Consider the following 11,359-nt stretch of genomic DNA (forward strand, 5'->3'; position numbering starts at 1 on the left):
TGACAGGTAACTTTATTTAGGGTGCAAACATTAATGAATCACTGGTGGTTGCTTTGACTTAAAGAGAAATATTAGAAAAACAGTGAGGAGGTGGGACAGAGACTGTTTCATATAGTAACTTAAAGTAACCTTAAATTTGCCTTACTGTAAAGCATCTATAAGATTTCTGAAAAAAAAAAAGTAAGAATTTAAATAACAGACAATTCTACCCTTATCTTCTTGACACTTCCACTGCCGCTTCTCTTTGAATCCTGTTACAGTAAGACCACTCACACTACAATTATTAACAATAAGAAGAAACTACAGAGCAGGTTTCCTGGTGCTAAGGTGCCCAGAGATGGCAATATACTGACAAGACAGAATCCATTATACTCCTTTTTAATCTTCACATTATCACATGAACTATTGTGTCTCCCTGCATTGCCTGACTGTCAAGATATGATCTACAGCATATTACACAACTTACCCATAAGGACAAATAGAAAAATCCCAGACCATATCTGTATTTAGACGTTTGACCTCATGAGATAACAGAATATATCATAAAGTACATTCTGAAGACCTGAGTGGAAGTCAAATTCTTTTTACTGGTTCTGTCATGTTTGGATAAAATAATAATTGTCATATTCTTCAAGCATTCAGAAGTATCACAAATTATGCTTTAAACAATAAACCGCCAATTATTAAATTATACCTAAAGTCAGAGGGACTCTCCTCTGTGTCCTCTGAGCACAGGCTGATGGCTACAGTTGCAGAGCACAAGCGCCTCTGATGTATGGCATCTAAAAACTTCCCACCGCAGAAATTCCCAAGTTTTCAATGGCTGGGCTCGCTGCCCGGCTGGAATGCGTACTTCAGCGATACGCCTACAGCCGCTGCACCACCCATGGCCGAGGAGCACCTACAGACTCGGTTCCCAGAGCAGCTCCTGTACTCCAGAAATGCTGCTGGGGTAGCAGAAACCTCCTCATGAGCGTTCAGCTGCAGAGAGCTCAACTCAGCACAGTTTAAAGAGGACAGAAACAAACACGTAAACAGCATCTGTGGCGTCTTTACTGACTTTCCTGGAAATGCATTAACCTTTTAGAGTACTTCAAAAATAAACACACACAGAAGGGAGGCAAGAGTAGCCGTTCTCTCCCAAAAGTTTCTTTCTGCCCGTCCTCCCACTCGGCTCTGAGCTTCCCGCTCCCTGGGATTAGCGATCGCTTTCACCAGGGATCAAATGAATGACTTTTCCGCTAATGACACTTAAGAGATGCTGAAGCCATCCCTGGGTGCCACCAGGGAACCTGGCGAGCGGTGGCAGCCCCTGACCCCACGCCGAGGCGGCCGGGGCGAGGCGAAGCCAAGGGCAAGCCCCGCTCCGCAGCTGAGCCCGGCGGCCGCTCCGGCCCCACCGACAGCGCCCTCGGCAGCAGCAGCCGGAGGGGCGGCCGGGCCCGTGTCGGGCGGTTCCCCGTCCCCGTGAGACAGGGGCTGCAGGGGGTGCCGCCGCCGCCCCCCGTCCGTCCCCCCCCGGCATGGCGAAGCGCTGTCACTGACGCACATTTAATTCGCCCGGCTGCGGGTACCGCGCAGCGCCGCTCGCATCCTCCCCCCGCCGCCGGGGAGGGGGCGGCTCCGGCGGGGAGGGGGAAAGTCAAACTGCAGCAACAAAGTTACTCCCCCCCAAGCTCCCCCAGACCTGCCCCGGCCCCCAAGGGGGTGGGCAAAGGGGGAGGGGGGAGCCGTGTCCGCCTTACCTTGTTTGACGCACTTGAGGCGGATGGGGTCCTTGCAGTGCTTGATCACGGCCAGCACATCCCTGATGGTGAGCCCGGCCACGGGGGTCTCGTTCACCTCCAGCAGCAGCTCCTCCGGCACCAACTTGCTGCCGCCCTCATAGGCCACCTTGCCGGGCTTCACCTCCCCCAGGTAGGGGAACTGCCCGTTCTCGGCGCCCCCCTTCAGCTCGAAGCCCAGCTGTCCCTCCGGGTTCCTCACGATCACGATCTCGTGGACTCTGCTCGTCCAGTGGCTTTTCTTCTTCAAGCCCTTGGACATTGCCGTGGGGATGCTCTGCCCGACTCCCTCCCTGCGGTCCGTGCTTCTTCCCTCCCTCCCTCTCTGCCCCCCTCCCCGGGGCAGCCGGGCTCCTCCGGGCAGGCTCGGGGCGGGCGGGAGCGGCCGCCGCTGTTGCGGCCCCGCGGGACTGCGAGCTGGGTCGGGGAGCGCCTCTGTGCCCGCTCCGCCCGGCTTTAGCTGATATCCATGGCAGCCGCGGCGGCCGGACCCTGCGCGTGGATGTACTAGTTGTAGAGAAACTGGCAGCGGGGAGGAGGGAGGGAGGGAGGGAGGGGACGGCCGCGGCGCGGGGAGGAGAAGGAGGAGGAGGAGGAGGGGTGTCGATGTCGGTGGTGGAGCGAGGCGGGCGCTGCCTCTCCGCTCCCGCCTCGCCTGACCCGGTAGTGAAGGCCGAGAGAGAGGCTGCCTGGCACGGCCGGCAGAAGGCGGAGAGCGGCCCGGGCGGGGGGGCGAGGGCGCCCTGGGAGAGGGAGGGAGAGCGGCGACCCCCGCCCGGCCCCGGCCGAGAGGGGGCGCCCGGGGGAGCGATAGCGCTGCCCCCACGGCCAGCGAGCCCCGCACCGACCCCCGGCCAGCGAGCCCCGCTCCGGGCGAGCCGAGCCCCGCACTGACCCCCGGCCAGCGAGCCCCGCTCCGGGCGAGCCGAGCCCCGCACTGACCCCCGGCCAGCGAGCCCCGCTCCGGGCAGCCTGAACCCCCACTGCAGCGGCGAGTGGACCGGCAGCGCCTGGAACCACCCCGGGGGCACCGCATCCGTGCCCCGCGGGGATGGGGGAGCTGCCCAAGAAGGAGCGGAGGAAGGTGTGCGGTCCAGAAGCTCTGCTCGTGGCCAGGAAGGACCGGAGGCAGCCAGGCTTCGGGCGGTGGCTGCAAAACCAAGCGGCAGCTGTTGGCTTCGAGGATCACTGTCTTACGGGCGTTTGCAGAGTAACTTCACTCGGCTCGGCTCGGAGGTTTCACGCTCAGTTTATTGAGTTGTTCATGGGCATTGAGTTGCTGTGGCTCCAGGAAGCCAGAGCTGATAGTTCAGGTGGGTGCTACACCTGAAGAGGGTATAACAATGGGAGGGGTGGCAGTTCTTCCTATAAAATCTACTGACAGTCACCTCCCAGGTGTTCACCACTTTGCCTTCTGCTACTTGGCTTCAAACCCCAAATGACCTTAGTAGCCAAAGAGCGACACTCCAACCTGCAGAGCTTCCCTCAGCCTGAGAACTTGGATGCACTGATCAGCAGGTGATACTCAGCTCACTCCTTTAATTAGTTCTGTCATATGCCTCACACATGTGCGTGAGCAGTGTAGTGTAGCAATTGGCATGTCTTTATGTGAAGCTTGCCTTGCCTAAAGAAATAGTTTCCATCCAAAGGGGAGATTGACAAAATACAGGCAGAACAACCTCCTGACTTTAAGAAGTGTAGTTTTTGTGCCTGCAGGATATAGGAGAGCAGGATACAGGAAGGCAGGGGTCTGCAGACAGCATACTGAATGGGGGAAGGCAGGAAAAACGTACCATGTGTTACAGCATGTGATTTAAAGATGGTCAGATATTTTTAAAATTTCAATTAAAGTGACTCTGCAATGAAATTTTTTGCAAATTGTATTGCTGTTTTCCTTATAGGTTCCTATGGAAACAGGCCTCTGTGCGATCGTTCTTGGCTGTGTCTCCTTCACTTCTCCAATAACTTTTGAAGCTGTTGGGCAGTTTCACCCAAATCTATCTCAAATATAATTAAGCTATTTCATGAAAACAGGCAGCTGGGTAGGGCTGAGAGGTCCTGTAAATGTCCCTAAGGCTGTAATATGAACTTGTGTCTTATTAAATGGTGATTCACATGGTTGAGAGACCATATAAATGTCTTGGTAATGAGAAAAGTTTCAATTACAGCTCATTATCAACCTCACTATAAGTCTATGGGAAACCAGAGTTCTTCGGTTCACGTTCTCCCAGAATTACTTGCGTTCCAAAAGTGGAAGAGGCACATGCAGAGGGGAAGGAAACAACGAGAAATTACTGACAGCTATACTCTGCAAGTCATTTCACCTGCTCTGCGGCGGGGGCCTGGTCAGAGTTGCAAAGCTCTGAGTGTGAGGGGCTTCACAAAAGCAGGCTCAAAGAGTGAACAGTACAAAAACGACCCCACAAATCTGGAAATAAGATATGCATGAGCACAGGCAGCTGAAGATGGCAGGGGAGCTGGACAGGTACTTTCATTGGAAGGTTCTGTTTTCACTGGTGGGACAAGGGTCTCCTTTTCCAAACACCATCGTGAGTGTCCTGATGCTACTAGGAGCAGAGGCTCTGGTCTGGACAAATATGGGCTAAGGAATTTTGAAAGAGAGCAAGAGAGTCAGTAGATTTGTCTCTCTGTAGCCCTACCCTTGCGTTTTGTCTTGCTCTTTAGTTCAGAAGTATGGTAGGAAGCAAATGGCTGAAAAGAGGAATTGAAAGACATAACATCTTATTATCCTTCAGTTTCGCAAATTTCACCACAGTCACTTCTTTGGTGAGTCCTGTGCTCTACTAAAGCCCACTCTACCAAAGAGGTCACCACTTCTTAATTTAGAATTTATAGTTATTCTGCTAGTATAGTATTGCAGTTCTTGATTTGTCTGATAATTAAAATAAATTTCTGAATAACTCCATGTTTACCACAATATATGTACAACACTAGGACATCTGCCAAAAATGCAGCTTTTAATAAATATGGCAAGAAATATTGGAAATATTCCTAGATGGGGGAAGGGCATCCTGTGGGTGTTATTTTTCTGTTTCTTAGGAGTCTCCAGTAATTTATTGATCAGAATTTTTTTAAGTGCTCATTACCATTTTAAGACAGCTGACATTGGCAGTAGGTAATAAGTAGGTACCTTGCTAAAAAGGTGGTGACACAAACTCCTATTTTAAAGGACCTACAAGTGAAAGCATTTCTGATTTCATATGTATTATGGACAAATCAAGCTGAGTGAGCTCTTCATTTCCCACTGCAGTTGTATTAATCTAAAATAGTACCCTGCAGAGGTGCTTGAATTGGTGCTCCTGGTGCATTAACTTTGCTTTCTGAAGGTGGGCAGCACTGTGAGCCAGAAAGACCCCAGCACAGGCATATGCAGTTTGACAGAGAGGTGGGAGGGTAAATGGAGGGAGCCCTAGCAGTTTTCCCAAAGTACAGCTGTGTGTTAGTTGATCTTCCTATGAGGAAAGGATGGCATTTTTCAGATTCTGATACCAAGGAAATTTGGTGAGTAGAATGGCAGGTCATTCCTGTTAAGATCAGGAAAGAGTGAAGGATACTGTTACTAAAGAATGACTGAAGGATTCAGTGTTTCTCTGCAACATTTTCATACAGGGGGCATAAGTTTTTTAGAGTGTATATATATGTGGATAAAAATTTGCCATCGTATCATCACTGGTTTAAGTTCTTGAGGCCTAGGGCAGTGGTGCCAGAAATGCATAGTTTGCTTTGGTCTTCTATTTGAAAGTATATTTGGAGGAAATTAAACCTCATACAATGTCCTTTTGCATCAGCTTCACTCTTTAAGATAATTTTGTTTCATTTTTACAGGGATAGAGGGCAATCTGTAAAACAAGATTATTCTTGTCGCTGACAGAGCAAATGTCCCAGCACGTAGCTGAGAGGGCGAGCGGGCAGATTTTCTGTCTGGCCCCCAAAGAGCCTGAAAAGGACTTTGTGACTTGCCAAGACCTTTCTGTTAATCCCTTCCATTGGTTCATCCCAGGAGGGTGTGAACTGGTCCTGTGTGTGAACGTAAGGCTATCTAACACAAGGGATTTCCTATGAGTAAAAGTAACAACAGCACATAATGAAACACGCTCAGCAAACACAACACAAATGCCTTTTATTTTTCCTTTAAATCTGAGCCTGTAAACATAGGAATCAGTAAGTCACTGTACTTTTGGGAGTAAAGTTGAGCACATGAGTAAGCTGAAGTGTGAGACTTCATAAATAAATGCATTTTGTAGCTGGAAAGGAATCCTGCCTACTGTAATATTACAGATTCAGTAAAAAAGTAACTGAATTCTGTATGTATTTTCAGTATGTCACATTTTTAGATAAGTGAATTCCTTAAACAAAAAATGATGTATTGCATGTGCCAAAGGGGAAAAAAAATAAAATATATCCATTACCTTCTACTATTTATGCAGGAATGGAGTTCTCTACCTTGTAATTTTGTTTGTAACATTGGGCTTGAACTCAGTAGACATTAAATTTCCTTCTTCAGCACATACTTCCTGCGTGACTGGCTGATAACTACATGACATTGCTCTCTCTTATTTTTTCCATTTTAGTGTGGGCATAATTCTCCACAGTTTTTTATTTAGCATGTCAGCTATCCAACAGCCTTATTCTTACATAAGCTTCTCAACTTTACAATCTAGATCCACCACAGGACATATAATCATCTAGGACTAGGAATTCAGGTGTTTAAATCCAAATTCACAAAAAATTTTACCTATGCTCTTAGTTGCTCCAAAAGATTGTAATAGCTAGTCGTCCTAAGAGTGGAGCTCCAGAGTATCTGTTGATTTCACTGTCTTCTGCTTGGAGTCCTAAATGTTTTCCTTGGGATTCTGAGAAAATTTGAAGTCCTGTCTTTCTCTGGATAAAAATTTAAAATTCCTAATTTTTCAGTTGCAAATTTCACCAAAAAATCACTAGAAATTTGTTACAATCTTTTCTATTGGCACTTATCTTCTATGAGCTTAGTACTACTACTATGAACCTAGAGTAATTACTAATATAATCTTTTCCAATTTTCTGGCTTCAGCTTTTGAGAACATTTGCTTCAGAAAGACTAAAACTTTAGGCTATTTATCTAAAACCTCTTTTCCCAAGTTCTCCAAATTCTCAAACTTTGATAAAAATACTCACGTTTTATTGTACTACAAAGCAAAAGCATAATTATTGTGTGTGTTTGGTTGGGGTTTTTTTGTAAGTCTTAGACCAAAATGTTTCATAGTTTTGGCCATCAGTGCTTTAAAATAATCTGTTATTTATTTGTAAACTTCTACATTTTGTAAAGCATACATTTGGCTAGAATGGAAAGTAATGGCTAATACTCAGCTGTCTCAACCCTTTGGAGTATTTCTGTTGTGACAATAGGTCTTGCAGAGGGCAAATCTGATCTCTTCTGGATGTGAAGAAAAGAGTCTCCATCAGAGAGGACTTCATTTAAATAGTAGAGTTTACAATGGGTTTATAAGATTGCAGGAGACATTTTGTTCTCTCCTGAGCATCTCTGTATTGGCTTTTCTTTTAAATGTGATCTTTTACAGTTTCCTTTCTCTTTTCCTATCAAACCTTGGTATTATATACTTCCTGTGCTGCTCTTGCTAGCTGCTCATGAGTTTATTAAGGTGAGATATAGAAAATTTGTTGGAGGTCAAAAACTTCCCCAGGGACAATGTTCTGGAGACAATCTGTCAAAATAAATTTAGAAAGAGCTATTGAAATAAACAACTGATGGCCTCTTTCTACAGAAATGCAAGTTTAAGTTGCATCCCAGTACATAACCACAGTAGAAGACAATAAGACGGAAACAAAACTGCACACAACACCCTATCGGAAAATAATCCTTTAAATTTGGCCTGACAGTGGAAAGAGAGCACACTTACAAGTATCTGTTACTGTGAAAGGAAAGAAAAGTCTGAGGCTCACTGAATTACTGCTGCTGAGATCCTCGTAGCACACAGGGCCGTGGTGGCTGGTATTCTGAAAAACAGAATACCTGGGTTTGAATTGACAACTCCTCTACCATCATGGCACCAGTTTGTGCACTCTCTAGCTTAAATTGTCTTATCTAGTCTCTTCATTTTTGCATTTTAATATTTAGTATTCAGTGATCTATCTCACCATTGAAGTATCTGTAAACATTTAGCTATTGCTCTTATGTGTTGATATCCTAGATTAGCAAACTACAGTAGACCTATTCTCCTAATTCTTTTTTCCTTGTCGCATTTTCATTTCCCTTGGATTAGACAAAATGAGACTTTCCTCTTTCGTGTCTATAATCGGTTTCATTTTACGTTTCGTATGAACTAACAGTGCTGCTGAGATTGATCTCACAGCGTGGCTGGGAAAGGAGATGAATATTTTATGAACTTATAAAAGATAAAATGAACGCATATTATTCTAGGGATGTATTGTTGATGTTCCACATAAAATTGTGACAGCGTGTCCATTCAGAACCTTATTTGCACATCTCTCTCATCTCTTTGAGTGGAGTCACCTTTCCATGTCAAAATTCTTGCTCTTAATGTGATTGCAAAGCCTTTTTGTCATGAAAATTAGCAAATACTTCTGAAGTTAGAAGTAGCGTAGTTTCACACAGACATCACCATGGAAATTTATAAGAGGTTATGTGTTTTGTAGATACATTTCCATAAATATTAAAGCATGGTGCAATGAGGAGTTTAGAGAAAATGACTCTAAAATAATACCTGCAGAAACTCGCCCAATGCTTGTCGCTGCTCAGAGGCTGTGCATGAGCAAAATTCTGGTGGAAAGACTTACACCTCAGTTAATTTAACACTTCAGTGCAAGTGGTGCTGAACCACTGAACTTTGAGTTGAAGCCAAATTCTCAGCTTTTTTACCTTAGTAAGCCTGAAGCTTTAAAGAGCTCACTTGGGTGAGGATGATGTGTAATCTCCATTGCTTTACCAAGCTTTTAAGTTCAACAGAGTTCCTGACTTGTTCTGCCTCGTGACAGCCGAAGGGACAGGGCATCCCTTGCCCTGTAAGAGGGTGCTGCGGATCAGGATCCAGCTGATCTCTACTCCCTGCTGTGGATGCTTTTCACAACTGCAAAAACATTTCAATTGCTTTCACAAGCTTGTTGTATTGAAAGATTATCTGGTGATGGATGCACGTTTAAGTAAAAGTATCATCAGACTAAGGTTAGTGGCAATTGAATTAGCAGGGTTTCATTCCAGGCTGAGATATAAATACTCAAAAACTTGAATACTAGGGTAAACATAGAGGCTGATAACCCCTTGTCTCTGCCCTATACCCAGAGTATCTTTGCCCCAGATGGTGTGACATAATGCATTTGTGATCACTGAGGTTTTATTCAATTTTGTTTATATAGTTCTGGAATTGGTCCACACACACTTAAAAGCATGTGATGGCCTTTGCTTTGGAGTTGGGATGATAAACAAAAGTGCATTCAAGGAAGCTGAATTACGTTTTTATGCAGTTTTGTTGTTATTCTCAGAATATGGCTTCATGCTCAGCCACGCTAATGGTTATACATTATTCTCAATAAAAACATTTCTGCACAGGTGCTTCCATCAACAGTAGCTCACTGATGGGACTGCATGGTATTATCAGGTCACTGATGCTGTTCTCAGATGACGTTTTCAGGAAATAAAAAGCTTCAGCTGATGTAATGACCTAAATCTAATGATTTGAAGATAGAACACTCAATCAAGATTTCAATTCAAGATTTTTGCTTCTGTGAATTGTAGGTCAAGGCCACAGTCTCCAGGAATATTTAAGGCTTGACCACAGAACCCCAGCTTATCCTGAGGAAAACTCTCAGATAGGCATCTCCACTGAATTTGAAGAAAGAAGCATGCCCTACCCTCATGAAATGAGACAGGTGCAAGTTAGTTCTTACTGCGCTCGGTTGAGAGATAAGTGTTGAACACAGAGCATATAAAAATAGATTTTAAAAGTTTCAGAGGTAAAATTATTCTGATTTTGTCTTTAGGAATGTATTTTCTTGTGCTGGGAGGAAAAGATACTGTACTTTATCATTGTCTTGTTATGTGATAGCTGGAAATGAAAGAAGTACCATGTTTGCTAGACTGACATAGGTGTTGAATTTTTTATCACTATTCAAAGGGAAGAACATTCTTACTGACTGTGTAGTTAGAAACACACATGAAGATGAAACATTGCATGAGCAATTAGATTATTTTGGCAATATCCTACAGATTATTTTATTAATCTGAGAGACTTTATTCAAGGACAAGTATGTTAGTTTTCTTCAGCTAAATAATATTGGAACTCTCATAACCTTCATATCATGATGATGTTTTATTCTCATAAGGATTCTTTGTCTGTAAGTCTCGTTCTTTCTTGTTATAGCTAATGTCTGTGGTGTTGTATCTGAAGCCTGTTAACACTTGCTTCTTTGTCCCTTTCAGCTAATGGTGTATGAATTGGTGCCTCCAATCCACAGTTCTGCTGCTGCAGTCCTTCGCTCCATATTTTTCACCCCAAAGTTAATAATGAGGTAGTGGAGTAATGAACATACCATCGGTAAATAAGGAGACTAACACCACATGTTGAGATTTATTTAAAATGAGCTTTTAAAAGAGTGGAGAGGAAAAGGAAAAGACCTACTGTCATCAGAAAGGACTTTAAAAAGAATTTCAGCTTCCTCAAGACATTGTGATATATATTGATTTGGAATGTGTCTTGTTTTCACTTTATATTTCAAACTGAATTAAATTCTAGGCAAACACTGATACTCACATTTCTCGTAGGACTCCTACAATCACCATGTGGTGTGGAATTACAGTCATAAATCAGGATTTATGCTCTGAACAGTTTATAATACAGATGTCATGCATCATATGGGTAAAAGCAGGCAAGATCACATAGCTCCAGGATCATTTTCAGAGCATACAGTAGAAGTTGAGGGTGACTGAACACTAGAACATGTTACAGTGAGAGGGCATGGAGTCTCTGTCTTTGTAGGCATTTATAAGCCAATGGGGCTCAGCCCTGAACAACTTACTCTACTTGACCCTGCTCTGAGCCTGGGGTTGGACTAGGTGATCTGCAGAAGTTCTGTCCAATCTCAACAAGTCAGTAATTGTGTGTGATTTTGTGCCAACCAGTCCTAAGTCTCTGGAGTCTTATGACATAACTGTTCATTGAACTACATCATCTTTGCCATAAAGTTGTACAGAACCAATATTGTTATGGATGGAGACCAGTTCTGCAATTATTAGATTGAGTAGTACTTCTTCATAGCAATTGTCCCATTGACTTTTATATTAAATTGGCTTCTGAGCACCTCTTGACCTGAAGGTTAAGCTGTTAATATGCAATTCAATCTAAAAATTAATTGACACTATTAAGACACTTCTTCCAAACCCATATTAATAACCCTCTTAATTTCCAAACCTAGGAGCCTGGATGAATGAATAATATATTTACTGAGTTTATATATTGGCATTCCTAAAGTACTAAATGTGTGCAATTGGTATTAGTTCAGCTGGTCTCAGATCGGAACTGATCTCTTCCAGTGATGAGAGA

General features: G+C 44.2%; 1 protein-coding gene across 1 annotated transcript in view; it reads right to left on the minus strand.

Annotated features, from left to right (window-relative positions):
• The window catches only part of LOC108506145 (membrane-associated guanylate kinase, WW and PDZ domain-containing protein 2), a 701,232-nt gene extending 699,158 nt beyond the window's left edge, over positions 1-2,074 (minus strand). The window contains exon 1 of the mRNA XM_017832824.1: positions 1,746-2,074. Coding sequence (XP_017688313.1) covers positions 1,746-2,046 — 301 coding nt within the window. The 5' untranslated portion in view covers positions 2,047-2,074. The remainder of the gene's footprint in view (positions 1-1,745) is intronic.
• Positions 2,075-11,359: the final 9,285 nt, after the last annotated feature.

This window comes from Lepidothrix coronata, unplaced genomic scaffold (assembly GCF_001604755.1).
Source record: "Lepidothrix coronata isolate B3197 unplaced genomic scaffold, Lepidothrix_coronata-1.0 Scaffold207, whole genome shotgun sequence".
NCBI lineage: Eukaryota > Metazoa > Chordata > Aves > Passeriformes > Pipridae > Lepidothrix > Lepidothrix coronata.